This window comes from Leishmania braziliensis, chromosome 33, assembly GCF_000002845.2.
Source record: "Leishmania braziliensis MHOM/BR/75/M2904 complete genome, chromosome 33".
In the NCBI taxonomy this organism is placed as follows: Eukaryota; Euglenozoa; class Kinetoplastea; order Trypanosomatida; family Trypanosomatidae; genus Leishmania; species Leishmania braziliensis.
In genome coordinates, this window is record NC_009325.2 from 1,170,864 (window position 1) to 1,194,488 (window position 23,625).

General features: G+C 55.8%; 5 protein-coding genes across 5 annotated transcripts; all 5 read left to right on the forward strand.

Annotated features, from left to right (window-relative positions):
- Positions 1–6,164: 6,164 nt before the first annotated feature.
- On the forward strand, positions 6,165–7,670 carry LBRM_33_3010 (conserved hypothetical protein; the record flags this gene model as incomplete). Its single annotated transcript, XM_001568018.2, has 1 exon — positions 6,165–7,670. One exon carries the CDS (start codon positions 6,165–6,167, stop codon positions 7,668–7,670), a length of 1,506 nt encoding a protein of 501 aa, XP_001568068.1.
- A 2,207-nt stretch (positions 7,671–9,877) lies between these two features.
- Positions 9,878–12,331, forward strand: LBRM_33_3020 (putative translation initiation factor IF-2; the record flags this gene model as incomplete). Its single annotated transcript, XM_001568019.2, has 1 exon — positions 9,878–12,331. One exon carries the CDS (start codon positions 9,878–9,880, stop codon positions 12,329–12,331), a length of 2,454 nt encoding a protein of 817 aa, XP_001568069.1.
- Positions 12,332–14,602: 2,271 nt separating this feature from the next.
- On the forward strand, positions 14,603–17,926 carry LBRM_33_3030 (conserved hypothetical protein; the record flags this gene model as incomplete). Its single annotated transcript, XM_001568020.2, has 1 exon — positions 14,603–17,926. One exon carries the CDS (start codon positions 14,603–14,605, stop codon positions 17,924–17,926), a length of 3,324 nt encoding a protein of 1,107 aa, XP_001568070.2.
- Positions 17,927–19,137: 1,211 nt separating this feature from the next.
- Positions 19,138–21,768, forward strand: LBRM_33_3040 (conserved hypothetical protein; the record flags this gene model as incomplete). Its single annotated transcript, XM_001568021.2, has 1 exon — positions 19,138–21,768. The coding sequence occupies one exon, from the start codon at positions 19,138–19,140 to the stop codon at positions 21,766–21,768; it is 2,631 nt and encodes an 876-aa protein (XP_001568071.2).
- Positions 21,769–23,216: 1,448 nt separating this feature from the next.
- Positions 23,217–23,625, forward strand: LBRM_33_3050 (putative ubiquitin-conjugating enzyme; the record flags this gene model as incomplete). Its single annotated transcript, XM_001568022.1, has 1 exon — positions 23,217–23,625. A coding segment is annotated over one exon (409 nt), but the record flags the coding sequence as incomplete, so codon positions are not given.

Genomic DNA, 23,625 nt, shown 5'->3' on the forward strand with positions numbered 1-23,625 from the left:
GAGAGGCGTTACGGTACCCGCGAGAGGCACAATGGATGCCAAAACGTGTTCGAGGACAAGGACGCCGAGGCGGTTTACTACTGAAGTTACAGCACGGTGGACACTGCCCCCAAATACCCTTGCGACGTTCTTGTGCCGACTCTCGACTGCGACAGAGAGGAGGTTGGCGTCGCCGCGGACTGCGTCCTGCTCAGCCAACAAGCCACTGTGCGTGCCTACGAGCTCTACAAGCAGAAGTGCGACTTCACGACACAGCTGCAGCTTCGCGCTGCTGAGGCAGGCAACCAACGACTTCCCGCCTGGGTCATTCCGGCCCTCTTTATTTTGGGCTGGAACGAGTTGCTCTACGTACTCACTTCGCCTGCTCTGCTAGTGCTCGTGGTCGTCATCTGCGCTGTTTTCTTCAGACAGTTTTTCGTGTCTCAGTGGCACGCCTTCGAAGAGACAGGACCAGCGAGTGTCGTAATACCGGTGAGGACAGTGGTGCATTCCCCCATCCTTCTTTATTTGGACTTGTTCAGTCTGACTGCATGCGTCTGCTCTGTTTTGTCTTCGGGGTCAATCTTCCATTCTTGTTTTTTTTTTTTATGACTTCGTTCGTTTCGCGCCTCTGCGTGCGCTAAATCTCTGCACTCGTGCGTGCATGGGTGCGTGGGTGTTGGTTACATTGGGATACGTAGGGATACGCTTTTTTTTTTATGTACATCTGCATGAATACCTTCTACCCCTCTTGTTCTTACGCTTTTACCTTCTGTTCTCCGCCCCATCTACTGTACGTCCACCTCTGCCTGTGTGTGTGTGTGTGTGTGCTCGTCGTTTGGTTGCTACGTGCTAGTGTATCGCAATTATCCTCTACCTCCCCCTCTCCGCGCCTTCCCTGTCTCGTTATGGACCACAGGGGGAGACTCGTATAGCTGGGCACTCATCTTCGCTTTTCTTTCACCCTCCTCCATTCCTCTCTGTCTCCCCATCGTTGAGGGGCTGCAAACTCATGTAGTCTCAAAGACACACGGAGAGAAAAACGTACCGATATACAAAAAGAGTGTAGCCAGCACGACACACACACACACACTCACTCACACCCACACACACACACATATACCGACTCCTCCATTCTACCACTCACGTGGCTATGCGCCGTGTATACAAAAACGAAAGGGTGGGGAGGGGCTGAACGCAACAGCGGGCTATCCGTTCTTCTACAGGGGTGCCTTTTTTTAGCCTGTTTGAGTATCGTTTTTTTCTTTTTATCGAGTGGATGGTTTTTTGTTTTGACTTCACATTATACTGAGAGAGAGAGCGGTCTTTATTTGCGCCAGAGTAGCACCAGCTGATGAACCAGTCAAGACGGGGGAGGTGGGTGAGGTAAGGGTTGGACAACTCCACCAGGTGGTCTATGCTCCTTGAGAAAAAAAGGAGTTCCAGTCGATTTGTTTATTATTTCTCCCCCCTTTTTCTCTCTGAGTGTGATGACTCGATGATGACCTTCATGTTTGTGAATCCTTAAGAAAGACACAAAACATCTATCGTCTTCATCCCCCCGTGCCTTCATCCCTGCTACCTAGTTGCCTGTGTTTTGTCTCTCTTCGGCTTTCTCTCTCTCCCGTCCCCTCTTTGGTCTTCTCTTCGCCCCCCTCCCCCTGGATTCCTCTTTTTATTTTCAGTTTCGCTATTTCGCGTGCCGGCGTGTGTGGTTGTTGACTCTCTTCTGCTCGTCCATTACCTTCTGTTTTACCGTGTTTCTTTTGCTGTTGTTGTTGCTCTTGCTGTTTTCGCCTCTCTTTGAGTGTTGTGTGCTCGTGTATGTGCGTGGGTGCTGATTTCTCTTTTGCTTGGTTTGTCCACTACTTCTGTCGCTGGTCATGCTCTCGATTCATTGAACTGTTCTCCCTTCATCGTGGTATTTTCTCCTCGCCCTTATCTTCTCGAGGACCCTTACTCAATGCCGGATTTCTCTTCCCTTCTCTTCTATACCTTTCCGCCTTTCCTGTCTACTTCCCTTCTCTTCCTCTCTCTCTCCACACTATGAGGCCTATTGTGGGGGGTTTCACCACCGTGTCTGTGCGTGTGTTTCAAGCGTTAGTGCGGCATACCGCTCCCTCCGCACCATTTTTTTTTTGGGGGTTTCAGCATCTCCGTTCACGACTACTCAACCCCTCCTTTTAGCTCCTCTACAGCACAATCCCCATCATGGGCATATAACTGCTGCCATTGCCACACAACTGGTGTTTGTCTTTCTCTTGCACCTCATTATTATTATATTATTCTGCCACTCTACCATTCCTGCTGATGCCGGCCACATTACCATCATATCGAAAAGTCTAGCACCCACTCTTGGTGAGGAAGTCACGAGCCTGCAGCTTCCTCTTACGTACAGCAGTGGATTCTTGGTGCTGGCAGACATGCCTGAACTGGAGCTCTGCCGAATAGGCTTGCACTCATGTTTAGGTGGGTACTACCACTCTACAGATCGTACTGACGCTTCAAGAAATATGCACCACCCCCCTCTCCCCTGTACTCCTTGAGGATGACGTGTGGGTGAGCTCTTTGTGCGCAGGCCCAGGTGCATTCACAGATGCCCTTCGCTTTGCACACCTCCTTCTCTGAAAGACGTGCGGGTACAGAGCTGGGCAGAATGCCTTTGATGCCACAGGCCCACGTCAGTACCTCGCCTGTCACGGCACATGTGGATAAGCTATCCAGACGCGCCCCCCCCTGGCGTCTACAGAAGTGGAGGAAGCACGCAGCGCGACCACTTTCCAGACAACAACGTCCTCCTGAGAGAGGCCTCAAAATGTGAACCTCTGAGGGCGGTGCACACGCGCTGCAACGCCCAGCTGGCATGGCGTATCGAATCCACAGAAAGCGTGCCGAGGTCAGCAGAGAAAGAGTGAAGAAGACATGCACGCTGGCCGACCTTACTGTGCATGTGTGCGAAGCGTGCGGCATCTCGTACGTCCGACTGGGCGGGCTTGATGAGGCCCAGATGTCGGCACCAATGCTGTGCACACACACCCCGTGGCATCATCGAGTCCTCAAGACTTGCGTGTGAGGAGTCACCGCACCATACTAGGGAATGCAGAGGCTTGCAGCAACTGAGGGAGGGGGCATGGCGTGCAGGCTGAGGGCAGGGTCTTGCGGGGCCGTGGCCTGCGGCTGGTGCGCACCCCCCCCCCCTGTTACCTGCGCGGCGGGCGCCACGGTCTCCGCCCCCGAGCCGGGCCCTGGACGCGATCCCCGGCTGGATCAGGCCATGCAGCGCGCGTGGCGCCGATCGTGCGGCACGTAGCCGAAGAAGGGACGGCGAAGGACGGGGGGAGGCGGTTCGTCCTAGACGGCCGAGATGTGGCTGTGGCGCAGCGGAGGCGTTGGTGGGCTGCTGTGGGGTAGGTGTACGTTTGCTGTCTTGCTCGTGCTGGCCTGGAGCGTGGAAAGCAAAAGCCTCGTATCGTCTTTTCGGTGTGTGCACGCTGCTGCGGTTTCTCTGGCACCCTCTCCTTCCACCTCCCCTCACTTTTGTGCATACATCCTTGGAAATATGTTTCTCTGCGTCTATACACGCTGCGGTGCGCTCCTTGAAGGTATGGACGCAGACATGCATGGTTATTGGCGTGGGTGGATGTACGTCGGTGTGGGTATACATACATACGCGGTTAAGCTTTTTTGTTGTCCTAACGCAAATCGTCCTTACTTATCTATTTTGTTTTGGTCGTCTTTTTCTCAGGGCTCAAGATGCATGTACATGTCGCAATAAGGGGGGTGTGGCTACAGAGGGTAGGCGCTCGCGCTTGCCCTCTTTCCGCCCACTCCCTTTATCCTACAGGTGGTTAAGTGAGCTCAGCTCTTCCCCCCCCCCCTGCACACTTCCTTAATTATCGTAGGGCCATGGGTCTTTTGTTTGTGCTTGTTCCCTCCCATCGTTCCTCTCCCCGCTTCCCCCTCTCTCGTCTTCCCCTCTCCTTCTCAGGGCAACGGCGTTCTGCTGTGTTGCAGTGTGGTCCGTGATGTTACTTTTTTTGTTGGGGGGGGGGGGGGCAGCTGACGGCGGCATCTTACAGGTGTGGAGGTGTTGGGCGTCACAACTCTCACTTTTCGTTTCCTCTCTATTGCGCTGGGTAGGCTGTTAAGAGATGTCCCTATCCCGTCTGTGAGCTCACACCAGTCCCACTTAACCATCTCACTTAATGTCAGCCCCCACATTTGGTGTGATGGATAATGATGACTGGACTCTGCCCATTAGCAGAAGTAATTGAGAAGATACTTAACAACTTCGTATGTCAGACGTAGCGCGCTTAGTTTCCCCCACCTGGCGACGTCCAGCGCGGTTGTGACAGCACACCCAACACGCTGAATAGCGGGATTGCGCCTCTTCACTCAACACTTTATCTTTTCTTTCCCTTCTCTCTCTTTGATATCAGGGTAGCGAGGGAGGGGGGAATACTTACTGGTAGAATTACATGCAGATCTTATAGTGTGAGTGCGTGCAGACATACATGTAGGAGCACATAGCCTGAGCCGCGCGCACCTGTACTGCTTTCCCTACCATATCCCCTAACCACACTCTGGCTCAGCATTGAAAGCGGCCAACACGACTCTCCCTTTCTCTCGGGAGCCTCTCACAGTCCAGCAAGTCCAGTTAGACTGTTAAGTGTTGCTCGAAAAGAATCAAGACAGACGTGTGCGATTGTTTGGCTCTTCGTCAGATTGATGACGGGAAGCCCACTGAGGGAGAGAGCGCGAAAAGCGTTTTCTCTATCAGAGGTAGAGAAGGCGATGATGGAAAGAAATTCAAACTGAGCGGATGCTGCCCGGACACACACACACACGCGAGGGAAATCGCAAAAACACAAGTTCCGCTGAGAGAAGGGGGAGGGTTGGAATTTGTCCTACGCATCGGGCAACAGCCGCTGTGCGTGGTGGTGGCACACGAGGAAAAAAAAAAAGGGAATGTGTGACGGATTCGTCTGCTGCCACATATGAACACGAATAGAGTTGAGCTGCGGCTTTCCGAAAACACCCTCCAAAAGCTAACAACCCAAGTGATCGTGTTTGCACAGGTTTGCCGCCTCTGCTTCTTGGCGCTCTGACTCCTCACTGAGGCACTTTCCGCACGTGCACGCAGCACAAGGCATCTAGTCCAGTGGTAGAGTGTCCGTTGAGCATACGAAAGACGCTAGTGCTTGGTTTGCTCCTCGCCCGCTTTTCCGCGTGCGAGCCACAAGTGGCTCAGAAATGACCAGTAGACGCGCGCCATTATATCTTGTATATGTATCTGGGTGTGTATGTGGGTGGAGAAGCTCGCGTCTTTGCAAAGAAACAGCACACTCAAAACAGAACAGCAAAAAAGAGAGAGAACTTGCTGAACAAAGTAGAGCATTCGTTTGGGGAAGAGGGATACTGTGACAAGATAGCTCGGATGTGGCCAGACCACCCGTTCATGGTGTGTACATCTCATCACAAGGACCGCAGGGGAAACGAAAAAAGAAGCTCTGCTTTGCCGCTGGCAAATACATATAAAGACGCACGTGTCATAGTGAAGGAATCTCTGTGGGTGCGTTTGTGGGCCTCAGCTGCGTAGCTCTCTCCCTCCTACATCCCCAACTTGTCAGTGCCGTTCCCCTATCTTCTGTTTTGCTTTGAAGGGGTACGCATGCACTCGATGATTCCTTTGCCTCCATGTTATCTTCACCTCTCTCTACATTTCCGTTCTCTCTCCGCTTCTTTGGTCAGCAGTCTCACAGCAGCCGCATCCATCCTTCTCTTCTCCCTCTCGTCCTCGCCGCCGCTGGCGCTCTATTGAATCCCGTATAGCTGGGTAGCTGTTCCTTTCGCTTGCTTTTTCGCCTTTGGCGAGGGCAACACCCTACAGGTCCTCCACTAGCGTAAGCCCAGAGAGCAGTTATCTGGACAGAGAGAGAGAACCACCACCACACAGGCATTTCCTCACATACATAAATATATACACACACACACACGCACGCACGCACGCACGCCGCCGTACTTGCCCCTCTCGAACCTTGCCTCTCCACCGCAAAGTAAGCAAAAGGGAAGAGAAGGGTCCAGCAATGCGACGTACAGCTGCATATCACCAGGTGCCACGAGTGGCAGTGACGCTTGGCACCACTGGCGCCTCTCCGATCCCTAGCGCCGTTGTAGCCCGGTCAATGTCCACCACCGCTGGCAGCGTCCTCCACCGACACCTCACTTCGCATTACCGGGCCTCCGGAGCGTGCTTCCGTTTTGCGTCCTCGGAGAATGCGGCCACGGCGCTAGCGCACAGTCTTCGCTGGCAATCGTCGGCTGCACCTCAGAAAGACTTCAGCCACATAACCCACGATCTCGTGTGGGGTCTGTGGAACGAGGGCAACCTCTTCTCGCTTTCCGCGGCAGAGCTCATGTACTACTTGCAGCAACATCAGCAGCGCTCCGACAGCAGCGTGCTCGTGATCGACCCTCAGGCGAAGAAAAGCACTCTTGTGCGCCAAGTAGAGGAGGTGCTGTCGGCGGAGCAAGCTAACATCACGGTGCCTCAGGATGTCAGCGCGGCGGTTGTCATGACTGGCTCTGACCGTGTTGAAGAAACGCTTGACGAGGCAGATGAGTACGGCGACTGGGGTGCTGAGCCTGGTTTCGAAGAGCGTCGCCACATTGACTACATGGAGTTCAACCCGCTGCGAATGGGTGAACGGTACGAGGCGCTCGTGCCGCGCGCGTACCAGCTACTTCACAGCGAGCTCTCCGCTGATATTGGTATGACGGCAGTGGACCCGTCCAAGTTTCCTGGGCAAAGCAAGAACAAGCTTGCATACCTTGTGTCAAAGGTGAATGTGGACAAGGCGAATGAGCAGCACTTCCGCCGCGGGCTCGAGTGGTGCCTCGCCAACCTGTGGAACACGAACATGAGCGGTGAGCTGAACATCGGCGCTGGTCGCATCATCTTCTACCGCACCATCGCAAAGCAAAACCGCAATACTCTCCCTCTCTGGACGCTGCAGCGACACCTCTATGCCTACCACCCCTATGTGTGGTTTGCCATCGCCTCCGCCTCCAACGCGGAGGCGATGGAGAAACTGGCGGAGCGACTTGGGATGAAGCTTGTGCAGGATGCGACCACAAGCTACAAGGTCAATATCCGTCGCGCTGGTGAGCTCCTCGACGGAGAGCTGAACGCGCAACTGCAGTGCACGAAGGTGAACCGACCATGGGACAGGTTTCTCATCACGCACTATGTCCGTTCTCAAATGCCGGACCTTCGGTTTCTCGTGCGTGCGCGCCATCCAATCAAGAAGCGTATCGTAGATGCGTACCTTGAGGCGGACATTCTCCGTAGCACTCGTGACTCGGTACAGTCGGTGCTCTCTCCGGAGCTCGGCGAAGTCGGTTACTGCTGCGAGCGCGTGATTCGAAAGTGGGCGATGCGGACGCAGACTGGTGTGACGTTGCAGCTGGTGGAGACACGGCGCACGCCGCTTATCATTACCAAGGCTGGCGATGAAGGCGAACGGCTCGAGTATGAGTGGATTGTGGTGCTCCCTCAGAAGGCGGAGCGTATCGATATCGTGGCGCTGTCGGAAGAGCTGTGGGGATACGGTAATCTGCTGGCGAAGGAGCTAGAGCCGGGTATGGAGGAGTTCCTGTCTCGCACAATGACGGCGGCAGCGTCTTATTAGAGCAGATGTGGTTTTCAGTTATTCATCGCTTCTATAGCTGGCAGGGGAAGAAGCTCGCTTTATTGAGGGGGGAAGAGACATAGAGAGGGGAGACCCATAAGAGGCATTGCTGGGGGACGATAGGCTCGTTTGAACGGCGTTCCTCTCAATCGAGTGGCTCTTGTAGTCGTAGCACGAGGCAAGGAAGTGCTGTAGCGCTGTGGCTGTTGTGTTTTCGTGTCTCTTTTGCTCTCTTTCTCTGCTTCTCTCTCTCCGTCGTTAGAGCTCTCACAGAATGCACCTTGTCAATTTTTTTCTTTGCCTGTTTTTGACAAGGCTTTGCTGCTGTTGTGCATGCTGGATGCTTTGGTTCGCTGTTATCCTCCTGCCTCGAGCTCGCTCACCTTTTCTCCAGTGCTTTGTCCTCCTGGCATATTCCCTCGACACCGCGACACCCCCTCTCCCGTCGTCTGCTCGCAGCAGTTTCTTTCTTTTCTTGCTTCACTGCTGAGAGACTGTTGGAAGGAACGAAACACGAACCTGCGCAGGTGACTGAGGGAGGAGGGGCGAGTGAAACAGACATCTAGCAGCGTAGGCAGGGGTGATGGTGGTGGTAGAAGAGGGACAGAGAGAGAGAGTGGTCGCGGGGGAGGGAGGATAAGTGGGCATAGACACTCGAAGTTTGCAACGCAGACAAAAAAAGGACTTCCCACGGCGATCCTTCGCGCCAGTGGTTGAAGACACACGCGTGCAGCATCACTTGTTGCGTGTGTAGCTCACGTACAGGTATTTCATCGTTTTTCAGCGTGTTGGCATCTGCGCATCTGTTTGAAAGATTTTTTTTTTTGATAAGGGGGAGAAGAGGGCTGCTGCTGTTGTTGGCAAGGAGCGCGCAACTGCACCCCGTGGACTGGTGCGTGTGGGTGTGCGGCTATGTGTATCTGTGTTTTTCGCCTATGCAATCTCTCTCTCTCTGTCTCTGTGTGTGGGTGTGGGCGTGTGTTTCCCCTTTTGTGGTGTTGCCTGTGTGTTTCTTTCCTTTTAAGGCACCAGTGATGTTCTCGCTGAGAGGCGTTGGCATGTGCGTGCGCGTGTGGTTCTACGTGTTGGCGCGAGACGTCACACCAGGTGCTTCAGGGATCGCCAAACATCAAGAAGCCGATTCAGCAACGTGAAAGACGATGCCGGAGGTGCGTTGCTCTAAGTGAAGGCAGAGGGAAGTGGGACGCCTGCTTGGAGCTCTTCTTTTCGCCCTCTCCTACATGTGCCTGCACGTTCGCATATAAAAAAGCGTTTACTGCACCGCAATCGTCCCAGACGTGTGTAGACAAACTTATGCAGAAATGGGGCGCATGACTGCTTCGCTTCGTGTCGCGCACACCTTTTATGGCGCAAAGCAGTGCTACCCAAAGTGAAATGGGCCGCCATCTTTAGACGTTTCCTCCTTCTTGCTCTCTCTCTATCTGCGCACCTATTCCCATCCCCAAAACCACAATCCCCCCCCCCCCCCACACACACGCACATACGCACCAATCTGTCGCTGGCTATCCCCTACCAACACTACAACTTCCACCACAACGCCGCATTCCTCGATTTGCAGCAGCTGTTGCAACACTCACGAAAACAGCGAGCCGCCTACTCTCGAACTTCAGTTTCCATTCACTTTGTTTACCATCTCTCTCCCCGAGTCTTTCCTATTTTCTTGCGTTGGCCTTCTGTTTGAGCTCTTTGTATTTCCAAACTATTGCTAACATGGTGCTCACCTCCCGGCGGTTTGCATTGAACGCATAGCCCTCCCCACCGTCGCTCTCTCTCTCTCTCTCTTACTTTCCCTTTCTTTTTGTTGTTGTGGTGGCGGTAGTGACCCCCACGCCCCCACGCACCCGCTTTCCCCATTACACGCCAGACACACCGGCAGAAAGAAGAGCAAGAAAAGAAAAACAAACACAGAAAAAAAATAATCTGAAAGACCCGAAACCGCAACGACGTCTGCATGTGCATCCGTTCAGTTAACGGGAGAAGACGCTGTCCCCCTCCTGATGAAGCGCCACTCGTAGATACCCATCCCACACGCTAAGCAGCCAAAACGAAAAGCAGAACAAGCGATTAACCCGCAGTTGCGAGCCCCTTCCAATTTTTTGCTCTCACTCTCGGTAGTTCGTTGCGAGCCCTAGGGCTCTTCCACCCCTCAAACATCTACGCCTGACCACAGACCCACCGCGCGAGCCATGCCACCGAAGGCGCCCAAAGGAGCCCCCAAGGCGGCGGCCAAGAAGGGGCCGCCGAATGCCATGCTGGCAAAGCTCAAGATGAAGATGGAGCTTCAGAAGGCTGAAGAGGAACGTCTGCGCCTTGAGGCCGAGGAGGAGGAGCGCCGCATCCGCGAGGAGGAGAAGCTCGCCGAGGAGCAGCGTAAGTTCGAGGAGGCAGAGCGCCAGAAGGAGCGCGAGCGTCAGAAGGAGGAGGAGCGCCTGGCTCGAAAGGAGCGCAAGGCGGCTGGCAAGAACGACGCCCTCGAGCGCATGCGTGCGGCTGGCATGATATTGCCTGATGTGGATCGCATTCGTCATGACGCGGAGGTGCGTAAGGAGGGGGAGAACGCGGCGCCGCGACCCAAGCCGAAGCCAAAGCCAAAGCCGATCGTTTCCGTGGCGCTGCCACCTGAAGAGGAGGAGGAGGAAGAGGGGGAGCCGACGGAGCTGACAGAGTCGGATGATGAGATCGACGAGGATGACTGGGAGGCTGTCATGGAGCGCGATGAGCGTCGTGCCACCCGGCACACAAACAACGAGCGCATTCGCGCCGAGCGTGCCGAGCGCAAGGAGACCCGTGCGGCGGAGAAGCGGAAGGCCGAAGAGGAAAATCGGTTGAAGCATCACGTTCTGGAGAAGGTGAGCAATCTGCGCTCTCCGATTTGCTGTGTGCTCGGCCACGTCGATACGGGTAAGACCAGCCTGCTGGATCGCATTCGCTCTACAAACGTGCAGGGCGGTGAGGCCGGTGGTATTACACAGCAGATAGGCGCCACCTTCTTTCCACGCGAGGCCCTTGTGTCTGCAACGGAGGAGCTAATCAAGAAACACAATTGCAATCTGAACGTTCCAGGTCTTTTGGTGATCGACACGCCAGGCCACGAGTCCTTCACGAACCTGCGCAGCCGCGGCAGCAGTCTGTGCGACATTGCCATTTTGGTGGTGGACATCATGCATGGCCTCGAGCAGCAGACGCGTGAGTCCATCCGCCTTCTGCGGGAGAAGCGGTGCCCCTTCATTGTGGCACTCAACAAGGTGGATCGCCTGTTTGACTGGGAGCCGCACGAAAACATGGACATCCAGCAGTCAGTGGAGCTGCAGAAAGCGCATGTTCGCAGCGAGTTCAACACGCGCTGGGGTCAAGTGAAGAACGAGCTGTCTGCCGAGGGGCTCAACTCAGAGCTGTACTACCACAACAAGGAGGTGCGCAACGTTGTGTCGGTCGTGCCGACGTCGGCCCGTACTGGCGAGGGCGTGTGCGACTTACTTCTGCTGGAGATTCAGCTTGTCCAGCAGTTCATGGAGGGCAAGGTCACCTACAAGGACGATCTGCAGTGTACAGTGCTGGAGGTAAAGCCGATCACGGGGTACGGTTTCACGATCGACGTCATCCTCATCAACGGTGAATTGCACGAGGGCGACGAAATATGTCTGTGCGGTCAGAACGGCCCCATCTTCACGCAAATTCGGGCGCTGCTGACACCACAGCCCCTGCGTGAGATGCGTGTGCGTGGCGAATACATTCACCACAAGTCCATCAAGGCGGCCATGGGTATAAAAATCTCCGGAAATGATCTCGAGTACGTCATCCCCGGTACGCAGCTCCTCATTGTGCATCCAAACGACAATAAGGATCATATCGCTGAGCTGGTCATGAAGGATGCAACCAACATTAACGAATACCTTGACCCCGACGGCCTCGGCGTCAGCGTGCAAAGCAGCACTCTCGGCGCTCTCGAGGCGCTGCTGTCTTTCCTCAAGAGCATGAAAATCCCTGTGGCGAGTATCGCTATTGGCCCGATCCACAAGCGGCACATGCACCAGGTGCTGTCGATGAAACGGCGCGAGCCACGCTACGCCGTTATTCTTGCCTTTGACGTTCCCGTTTCCGAAGAGGCGCGCGAGATTGCCAAAAAGAACGATATTGACGTCTTCGAGGCGAAAATTATCTACCACCTCTTTGACAGGTTCACGCGCTACATGAACGAGTATGAGCAGCGCGAGAAAGACCGCCTGCGCTCTATCGCGGTTTTCCCGGTGCAGCTGAAGATGATTGCCGAGTCGATTCACGCGACCGACCCCATCATCATCCCAGTCACAGTGGAGCGTGGTCAGCTGCGCCCCGGAACGCCGCTGAGCGCGATTCGCAAGAAGGATGACAGCGTTGTCGTAATTGGCCGCGTGATGTCGATGGAGCGTGACAACCGGCCGGTGGAGATTGGCACCCCTGGAATGGACCTGGCTGTGAAGATCAACTCTGGTGAGTCGGGCGTCACCGTCGGCCGGCAGTTTGACAATAGCGACATCATTGTGTCACACATCACTCGCCAGTCCGTGGATGCCGTGAAGAAATTCAAGGACGAGCTAAAGCCGGATGATGTGCTGCTTCTGGCTTCGCTCATTAAGGTGCTGAAGGTGCCAAACAAGTAAGCATGCATTTTGAAAAGCTATGTGAGCGAGAAGAGGAGAGGGAGTAGGAAGAGCAGAGGAACCCTACACATAAGAGGCTGAACAGGGACAGCGCGAAAGGAAGAGATGAGGGGAGAGGCGTGCTGCTTGGAAGACTGACTCGCACACCTGCGCATAATCGATTCTGTTCGACATGTTTGTTTGTATGTACGTGTGTGTGTACATGCGCATGTGATCCAAGTTAGAGTCCGCCTCTTTTTCTGTTACTATTTTCTATTCCTGTCAGCTCTCTTGTAGCGCATTAGCACGTACACATCTACGTCTCTCCTAGATCGCCGCCTTTTTCCTTTCTCCCTTCCCATCCCATCCCCCCCTCTTTCTCTCTCCGTGGTAGGCCCATCTACTCACGCTACATTCCGTCATGGGGCGATGTGCGCATTCATTCAGCTTCTCCTCCCCCTCTCCCTGTCCCTCTCTTTACATCTGTCATGTGGCGGCGTATTTGGCTGCTCTGCTGCCTTGTCCTCTTCGTCCTGTATTGCTCCCCTTATCGCCTTTTCGGATTTTTTTCCTTCTCTCCTTCCTTCCGGCGTTGTGCTCCCCCGCCTTCTCACGCTTGCACTGTGCACTGCCCCCCCCCCCCCACTTTTTTTCAGATTTCTTCTTCCTCCTCTCTTTCCTTCGCCACCATTTTTTATGTTCTTTACTTCTCCCCCCTCCCTCTCCTCCTCCTACTACTGCGCACGCGATGTGTTCTGTGGTGGATATGATGGCGATGACTCTTTTTGGAGAAGCGCTTTTGCTGGTTTGTTATTTTTAGCTTTGCTTTGTATGTGATTAGCGTGGCTCTTAACTAACGCACCCCTTCATCTGTGCCTCGTTTCCTTGTGAGCGCGTCTGTTGTTGTTGTTTGAAGGCACTACTGTCGATCTCTGCGCGTTACGTGGGCGGCTTCTCTAAAAGGGTGTCGACGTGTGTTTGTGCGCAGGGAGAAGAGCACGTGATGTAAATTGCGTCACGCCCGCTCCTCTTTCTGCCCCTCCTCCCCCCATCTCCCTCGAAGTGACTTGTTTCGGGACTGTTGGTGCTTTGACTCTTTTTTCTTCCTTTCTCGTTCATCTTTGGTTATTGATGAAATGCGGATGCTTCCCCCCCCCCTCTTCTCATCCCTCATGCGTGCATATGGGCTTACTGAGCATAGGCATAGACAAGGCAAACACACACGCAAAAAAGATCGTTTAAAACGTGAGACTATGACCACAATGGCACCACCATATTCACCAGCGTGTGTGTGTGTGTGTGCGTGGGTAGACGTTACTGTCCGACCTCAAATCACTCGCCCATTAGCTAAACAAAGCCGACAAAGAAAAAAAAAGCTAAAAGGAAACAAGCTGTACGACGAGGCAGGGCAAAGATGATTGAGCATATCGGCCTCAGTGAGTCGAGAAGGGAAACATGCTACAGCAGTAGCCATCGTAGCTGCGGTAGCTACTGCGCGTGATAACGTTCGTTTTTCTGCACAACAGCAGCAGCAGCATCGAAGAAGAAGCGAAACAGCAACGAACGAGTACTCGGCGTTGTGAGCGCAGACGGGCAGGCTCTGGTGGTGCTGTCTCGTCGGTCACGTTCTACCTGTGGTAAGCGAGACAGGGTGGCAGCAAGGAGGGAAGAAGGGCGAAATGCTTGATCACGGCGAGTGCGAACGTTCCGTGTGTGCCCATCACTTAACTTAACACACACCTTACTGACCTTTCCTCGCAACTACCACCCATTGCCTGTGCTTCGTGAAGGCGTACGCGTGTTTTACAGCTACAGAGAGGTGGCAGCACACGCCAAGGCGGAGGATTTGGGGTGCTGGGTAGCGGCGTCATTGCCGCGATTCAAGACAAACTCACGAGTTCCGCGCACACACGAACTCAGGAATATATGGCCCTCTTTCTACCTCAGCATCTTTGTGATCAAGCTCATGTAGGCTTTGGATGCCATCTTTGGTTTTTCGCACCGCTATCGTTCACGCTTTCTCCTCCCTTCTCTCTTTCCGCAGCTGCGCTGCTCCTTCTCTTCTTATGTGTTCTTCACCGCGTTTGACTTGCTCAGCCCACAGGAGATACGCAGGCGTGTCTCTCGTTGGAGGAGTGCAGAGGGTGCAGTCTAGGCCTGTAGCGGTTACAACCGACAACGAATAGCGGCGCGTGTGATACCGCGTCGCCACTAGCACAGACGCGCAAAGAACAGCCGCCTTCCACCACCACTACCACTTCCTCCTTTTCATTATTTTGCTTGCCCTCAGCCATGTTGACACCATCGTCTCTCGAAGACTTTGTTGTCCGCGCTGCTGCATGGGATGACGGCGGGGTGGAGTTCATCTTCGCGGACAGCACCATCTTGTCCTTTGTGGACAACATGAACACTTTCGTTGCAGTGCGCAGCAACCCTAGTCCTCGCCAGACCCAACCGGCAGCAACTCAAGTGACCCACAATCGACAGCAACAGGAGCGGCGGCAGTGGCCGCCAACGACAGCAGCTCCAGCAGGTGACTATGTGGACTCCATTGACAACTCCAAAGATGATGACGATGAGAGCTGCGAGCTTTGTTTTACAGCATGGACACTCAGTAAGAACGCGGCCAAGGTGCGCGCAGCTCTGCACATCTTCAACAGTCTCAGCGAGCAGCCACGGTTACTGCTGCCGCTGCTGCCTTCAAAAGCTTCTGTACCTCTTCAGCCGTCGTCCTTGTGGAGAACTAACGCCTCCTCGATGGCACCGGCAGATATGATGGTGGGAACTTGCGGTGTGTGGCAAGAGCCCGGCCCCCCGATCGACACCCTGTTGTTGGAGCGGCGTGCTGACCTTTTCCGGCGACATGTTGTGCTTGGCTCTGTTCGCGAGTGGATGCCGGCGCCTGAAACGCCTCCGCAGAGACACTCAGCTGGCCCAAGCGCTGCGCAAGGCTCTTCAACGACGTCAGGGTTGTGTTTTATCGATTCACCGGCCGCGTCTTCAACTATTCTGGAGAGAGCGGCGCAGTTGAAGGTAGGAGACGGTGTATCTGCGCACACAGCGTATACCGGTGATCCAACGGCCTCATTACCAAAGGAAGTGCCCGTTGGCACGGTACTCGAGCTTTGGTGCGCTCTGCGCCGCGTCCGTATGACAGTGGCGGTGCACCGAGAAACCTTCACGGTGCGGTGGCCAGCGCCGGTGACCCGTCCCGACGGTTCGCGACTACCTCCGTCCTTTCACGCGCGGGACACCGAGGCATTGCACCTGTCACCATCGTCACCAAGCTGGTCCTCCTGCGTCCCTTACCCAGGCTCGGCATCCGCGCCGCTACTCTTCGCATACATCGAGCAGACATTCCCGGTGCGAGACCCGCCAGATGCGTGGCGGGTGATGCTTCAGCTGGCGCTGGAACTCGAAGCAGAGCTTCTTGAAGCAGATAAGGAAGCACGTGCACTCAATGCGGCGTCAGTGTCAGTGTCCCACGCCGCTGCCAGCGCTGTACTCGCGGAACACGACGGCAGTGTGGGCGGTTCTTCTACGTGGCAAGGCTGCTTGCCTGAACCGCATCGCTGGAGTGGTGAACTGAACCAGCACCGTAATATCAACCGCTGCCGCTTCTCACCACTGTCTGCATCGCAGGCGTCGCACCTCGCTGCACCGCGAACAGCGCGCGCTGTGGACGCGATGCGGGCGCTTCACTCACCTGGTGCGCAACTTCGTTGGATGTACGAGGCGAACCACTCTGGGGCAGGTAGGGAGAACCCGCCCGCCGTTTACTGGTGTCTACGGGGGACCACTGTACGCACTGCTATCAACGCAACCCGCTGCAGCGTCGCTTCCGTGACTGGTACTTCGACGGCGGCACCTCTTTGGGGTACCGAAGTAGTGGCTTGGGTAGCCGAAGATGGCAGCGTCGTGCGAACCAAGCTCGAAGGGCAGGGCTACACGATCAAACACCATCGTCTTCACTTGTCTTCGTCTTGTGTGGCTGCACCGGCACCGGTTGTGTATCGACTCCAGGCGCACGACCCTGCAACAGCTGTGGCGACAGCAGACAAGCGCTTGCCGTCAAGGATAGCGCCGCTGCGGTGCCGCCTTCGTGTTGACCCCAACTCGTGGTCATCCTCACAGGGAGACAGAAAAGGCCTCACGGACGCCGCTGCTGCTGCATCGGCTCCTCGGGTGGCGTTGCCGGTCGCAATCATCGATCCACAAAGCCTTTACTGCTTGTCAGCATCTTCAACGGACAACCTACAGGACGGTGATACCACAGACCCAGTCACACCCGCGTGTGCGTGCTCTGTCTTGGAGGCGCTTACCACAGTCTTGGTGTCAAGCGAGCGACGCGTTGCTCGATGCAGCGACGCTAACTTTAGCGCAGCAGGCGTGGCGCCACCTCTCGCATCTGTAGGTAGCGCTGCGACGTGTGGAAGAGTGGCGAATTCGGAAACACCCGACGCGGTGCGCTGCCTGCGCCTCGGCCGCTACATCGCCTCTGTGGTTGACGTCGCAATTCAGCTTTCCCAGGTGAACTGCGCTGCCCTGCGTGCGGCTGACGTCTCCAGCACATCGACAGACAAACCACGACTCGCTGCGTACTGCTGCACCGAACCATCAACGGCCTCGCCGTCGTGCTGGTCGCCTAGTGCACACGGCTTCTCAGGGAACAAAGGTGTCCACTCAGTCGCCCCAGTCAGCGCCTCCAACAACGCTTCTGTTGTCTCTGTTGTCTACCTGACAAGCCGGCTGGAGGGCATTGGCACCTTTACGGCGCTCACCAACGGCACCATTCGTGTCCACTTTGATGATCGCACCCTTCTTACCCTCGTTCCCGGTGTGAACGAGGTGGACGAAGCGCAGCTGCTGGCCACATGTGTGCTGCGCAACGCCACACGGTGCAGGATGCGGGCATCACAGTGCTATCCTGGACACGCGATGCACCGCTACTTGGCCTATGCACTCCCGTTTCGTCGATATGTGTACTGGCGGGCTGTACACCTGTGTGAGCCCGCCACCCACGACGGCGTATGTGCTGGGATGTCGGGTGGTGAAAGAGAAGTGGCCGCGTTGCAGAAACAACCGCAGGAGCGGCAGGCGCAGAGCCGTAGCACCGTTCTGAGTGACGCAGACGAACGCGTCATTGCTCACCACGGGACTTCCGCGTCACTGGCTAGCATGTCCACCATGGCGACAAGCACATCTCTCATAGAGCACCAGCTGCTAGATGAATCTGTGTGTCTCCTGCCAAGTTTGCGGTCGTGTTCCTTGGCCACATCTTTTGGTGTGCTGAACGACGACGAAGAGCGCGTGGGAACAGTGTTGAACAAGGCATCTTGGCCTGCAGGGGCGAGCAGTGGCGCATCGTATCATCAGCTGCCAAGTGAGCCGACATCCTCTCCGCATGTCTGCCTCCCCGTCTCTGAGACTATGAAGCCTCACGGCTCTCTGCACGACACTGGTACAGTGTGGGGGCTGGTAGAGACGGAGCGAACGATGCAGGCATACGGTGACAGCGAAGAGACCGAGGTTGCGGCGCAGCGGGCGCGACTGCAGGAACTGCTTGATCGAAATGAAGCCCTTTCGCACGCCACCCGAGCTCTTTTACGTTACTAGAGAAAGCAGTGGAGGGGGGAGGGGAGAAGCAGGAAGATCGCTCTGGAGAGAAACCACTGCCATGACGCATGCGAGTTTATGCGCTACTTTTTGTTTTCCCTTTTCTCTTTGTTTCGCCTAGACGCTGGCATGCCTCATAGATTCCGAAAATGGAGGCCCGTACAACTGTGCCTCTGAGCACACCTCTCCCCTCCCCCACGTTCTCCTTGACTTGCACGAGTTGTTCTTTCCCTGAGTGCTCTCTGCGCAGCAGCGAGCTTAACAAGGAAAAGACAGGCTTCACGCCTGCTTACGAGCGCAGCAGCAACTCAAGCGTGGCGTTGTCTGTGCCTGTGCCGCTGAAGTCGTTTCCGTCGCACCTCCTGCGCTCGCCAAGATGCAACTAGAGAGAGAGGGAGGTTGGTGGCCATGCTGTGCACGTGCAAGTCGTTCATACCACAAACAGATCGGAAAGAAGTAAGAGGGAAGGACCCCATACATACACTCCCATATATAGATAGATCGGAGCGGTGGAGGCTAATGCTTGCCAGACATATCCATGCTGTGTGGGGCTAAGGAGAGCGACTGAGCTTCGCAACATGGAAGAATCAAACAGAAACACTACCCTTGTCAGATGGTGAGGTTACTTCTGCATGCACCCCTCTCCCTCTACTCACTCTGCTCACTCCTAGAGCTGATGTATCAGGCTGTTACGCCTTCATATGTCACCTCGCACTCTGACTACCGTTATTCCTTGTCCCCTCTCGTCGTTGTAGCCCACGGTATTCGCCATTGTACACTCTCATTTGCGTCGTCTGTCTCTCCCCCCTTTTTTGTCCCTCGCCTGTGATGAGGGCGGAAAGTGCAAGACAAGAGACCATACGGAAGCGCAGAGCGTGCACTCGCTCGATAGGGAAAAGAGAGGTGCTTGCTCAGCTCTGAGCTGAAACTTGGTGCTCTTTTCATCTCTGACACACTCACGTGAAGTCGCGCACATGGACCCTCGACCGCACGTACATGTGGCGCGTTGTTCTGCGACGATGAACCGCTCACCCTCGTCTTCTTTCCTGTGCACATCAGCCAAGCTCACGCCAAACTTGGCGGTGGTTGAGGAAAGCAGTAAGGACGCGCTGTTACCGAGGTGCGCCGATTTTCTTGCCGTTGGACACCGTAAGGGACCATTGGTGGACGACAAATGTGATGGTCAGGGGGGTTGCACAACTGCCAGGGTGATGTACCCGAACTCGACGACGCTCGCAGCGCAGGCGCTGCCGATTGCGCTCTCGCCGGTGGAGGTCGAGCGCACCAGCTATGCTCTCGGCGGGTACGACACGCAGCCCGCTCATACCTCCCCTGTTATGGATGCCACCCTTCCAGGGCAACAGGGAGGGTCGGCGCTTCCCTTTTTACGCGGTGCAGGGGACAAAAACGGGCGCGCGCCCGGTGCCGCTAGCGGCGGTTCAAGTCTCCTGCACGGTGCTCAAGCAACGTCACCATCATCGGCCTATCCGCCACTGGTGGGGCCGCGGATGCAGCTGAAGTCCATGACTGACGGTACGCGGGTGAGCTGCGAATGTGCGCGCCACGCACTGTCCTCGCGGTGCGGCTCCGGCAACCTGGATAGCGCGCGTATGGTGCGCCCGCGCGGCATCAGGGGAAGTGATCACGCCGACAGCGGCGCCTTGGCAGCTCAGCCTCCGGTGTTGCAGCAGCCTACGTACACGTCGTACGCGATACACCGTGTGTTACCCCGTGTGGCACATCCGTATTTCACCACCGATGCACAGTTCTTGTTCCAGCACCACCACACATCAAGACCTGACTCCTCGGCCCATGCATACCTTCTCCCCCAGTACGCGCTTTCGGGCCACACTTCGAAAGGCCACTCGTTGCCCCTGTCAGTGCTCTACAACGCTGAAGATGTGCTTGAGTCGCTCGTCTACACACCGCCAACGGCTGTCACAACCACGCACTTGTCTTCCAGGAAACCAAAAGCCTGCGACAATGGGGCCGCATCGCTTTTGCGAGCCCGCGCAGGGCTTGATTTCACGCTGCCACCAGTGGCGCAGCCGAACACAGCAGTTACAGCGCCTCTGCTGTTACAGCATCCTCACCGGCCACTGCCCTACCAAGCCGCTTCTCTGAGACAGGTGGCCTCCGTAACTCCGCCGTCTGGCGCTCAGGTGCAGCGAGAGCTGACGGAAACAGAATCCTTCAGACAGCCTCTTGAGGCACCCCGCACGGCGCCCGACCCGTTGTTGGACTTCACCGCTAAAGCACCCATGGCGGTGAACCAGGTGCTCCTCCCAGCGTCGTCCGCCAACATCGCCGTGGTGCCGTCTACCTTGTCCTCATTTTCCTTACAGCTGGAGAAGGGCAGCAGAGCGATGGTTAGCGCGACAACGCAGCAGCGGCAGCCTCACGCACTGCAGACGCCTACCCTAGCCTCTCCGAATCTGTGTGGCAGCGACGACGGGAGAGATGCGAGCGGTGGCGCCGCGCCCTGCCTTGCGTCCGTGTTCACGCCATTCCAACAACAGCTACGACACCACTACCACAACCATCCTTTTGAAGCTACACTTCCCATAGCAGCGACCCTGGGGTCGAGTGACATGTACAATAAGCGAAACGTACAGCGCGGCACGTGGGTGTTCGTGCTCGCCCGTCAGGAGTGCCTGGCGCGCGAGCTACTCGAGGCTGAGGAAACAAATGAGGCGCTCCGGTGTCTGCCGGCGTCATGCACGGTGTGGCGCACCTACTACCGCCCTACCTCCGGCAGCGCCGAGCACGGCGCTGCCGGCCTGGCGAGCAGCACAGGTTCGGACACACTCACCTCTTCAGGCGTTTTCACCGCATCGACAGCGGCGTTGGGCACGTCCTGTGAGCTGTTTTCGGCTTTGGACGACGCGGATGCCTCTTGTGTTGCCCCTCGTGAAACACCTCCTCCACATCCTTGTGGTGTGGAGAGGAAAGTGGGAGGGGGGAACGACCAAGCACGAGTCACACCACCACCACACCCGGCGTTTGCGATGGCTGTCTACCGGCTGGAGCTCCTGGAGAGCATTCTCCGTGGTGAAGTCAGGACAGAGGAGGGAGATGCATTTCGTTCCTGTCTTGAGAAACCGTGCGAGTACGAGCACCGCCTACTCTCCGTCGGCACATTGCCGCTTGAGCAGTTCCTACGCAGCTGGATCGAGATTCACCGTGCGCGAAAGCTTCACTACGTCCACCAACTGGCGAAGATGGAGGACATGGAGCATGAGGCCCGTACTGCGCTGTATGCGGCGAGCGAGACGCTGCAGCGGCGCTTTCAGCTCATGAGGACGGCTCTTCTTGAGCAAGAGCATCACTACCGCTGCACTTTGGAGCTTCTTTGGACGCAAGTGGCGGCATGGGTGGGGGTGGTGCTGCTGCGCTTACAGGAGCAGGTTGAGCGCTTCCCACTTGCGTTCGGCTCCGCCATGAGTCGTACACGCGTGTGTGGGCGAGTGACAGGATTGAACCGCTTTTCCAACCTTGTGGAGGTCGAGCAGGCGTTTCGGAAGACGATCAGGAGCGAGGAAATACGGCAACGCGTTGTATCCCCAACCGAGTTTGAAATGCGCGTGGTGTGCCTCATGTACGAGCCACGGGCACGCAAGGAACTGCTCAAGCGCGAAGCCACCGAGCGCGCTGTGGCACATCAAGTAGTAAACGCGCTGCAGACCCACTACAGCATCCGGGAAGTAGAGATCGAGGAGAGCATCGAACGCCAATTCTGGCTGAAGCAGCTTATGCACAGCGGCGTCGATTTGGTCGTCGTCGAGAGCACAACGCTGCCGCACCGGCTTCGTGATGTAGCCCTGACGGAGGTAGAGATGTGAGAGAGTGTTGAAGGAAGACTAGGAAATGAGCGCCAGCTCGCCATTTTTTTCTTCGTATTTTGTTCCTTCGCTCCCCACGCTCGCTCACGTACACGCACACGCTTAGCTGCGCCGGCTCGTCATGAACATTTATGTATCGCTCTGTTCTTCTGACGTGGTACGCGTAAGTGTGGGGCGCTATAGGTGTGTATGCCTGCGTGCGTTTGCAGTGGGAACGAGCTGATTGAGACGCCTCTCCTCCGCCCTTAGTGGACGCGAAAGGTACAGATTCCTCTTGAAGCCTTTGACTTTCCCCCAGCCCCTTTCCTTTCTCCACCTCTGTCAGCCGAGTAATACCAGAAGTCTCTCTTTCTCGGCGCACCTCTCTGGTGATTACGCCACCTTCCTCCGCCGTACCGTAGGCATTGTATGCCTCAATCGCTTCTTGTGCGTGCATATGCTCGCCAGTGCCTACATGCGAACCTCCTCGCTTGTTCCCTCTTCCCTTGCACGCCTTCTCCTTCGTTGGGTGACGCGGGCGCAAGAGAAGAGGCCATTAAACCCACTAACCACAGCGCCTCTCTTCTACAGAGCGTTATTGCACATGTACAGTTCCATGCGTTTCTCTTCACGTTCATCTTTTCTTTTACTTTGGTGTGCGTTGGCGTCTCATTTTTTTGCAGCGAGAACGCCGCGCTAAATGTCAAGCAGCGACGGCAAAGCAAAGACAGAGAAGCCACCCTTAGGTGTGCGCATAACTGCCACGGCTGTACCTGGGGCATTGGTGGCGAGTTGTGAGGGAGAGAGGGGAAGGGAGAAGTTGCAAGTGACGTTCTCCTCCTCACATGAACTGCATGGGAGAAGCCGGTAGAATGGGAGGATGGCCGAGTTGGCGTTACACAATCATCCTCCAACCTACCCACCCCATTCGAGTTAAAGAAGCTTCAACGTGTCAGTGCATCTCTCAGAATGTGCTGCGTGCTAGTGGAATCCGCCTAAGCGTGTCATCGATAAGCTGCTCTCTCCTTCAGCTTTTCTCAAAGCTCTTAACCTCTCACGCACTCCCGCCTGCTCTTGCGCTTTTGGTTTGTCTCCTTTGTCCACGCGTTCGTGTGTGTGTGTGTGTGTGTGTGACGTGGATCTCCTACGGATCCCTCGTGCACCTCACGTACCTTCCATCTCTCCTGCCGCGGCTTGACGGCGTAGCGTACACATCCACCAGAGTGACGATATTGAAAGAAAATTTAGACACACACACACACACTTTCAGACCAGCGATCAAACGTCGCTCGTATTCACTGCGAACTCTGCTAGCGTTCTTCTCTTTCCTCAATCATCTCTTCTCCCCATTCCCCTCTCACAGTCTCGCTCACTTGCTCGCTCTTCTTCTCGGTCTGTCGCTGGACAGCGTTTTTTTTTTTTATACAGCACACACACACACACACACACTCAAGCAGCGGGAACAGGTAATGCCTCTGACAGCGGCTGGCATGAGGACTCTGATGCGTCAGATGCAGGAGGTGCAAGAGCATCCTATCGACGGTGTACAAGTGCGCCCGTCGGATTCAATAAGCGAATACCATGTCGACCTTGACGGCCCGGAGGGGACGCCGTTTGCTGCTGGTCGCTTTCATGTTGTTCTCGTGTTTGACGAGCAGTATCCAGAAGTGCCGCCGAAGGGCTTCTTCCGCACCAAGATCTTCCACCCCAACATCTCCGAGCGTGGCGACATCTGCGTGAATGCACTAAAGCGTGACTGGAGCTCGACACTTGGGCTGCGCCACATCCTTGCCGTCATCCGCTGCCTGCTGATTGAGCCGAATCCGGAGAGCGCATTAAATGAGGAGGCTGGCAGGCTGATCTTGGAGGAGTACGCGA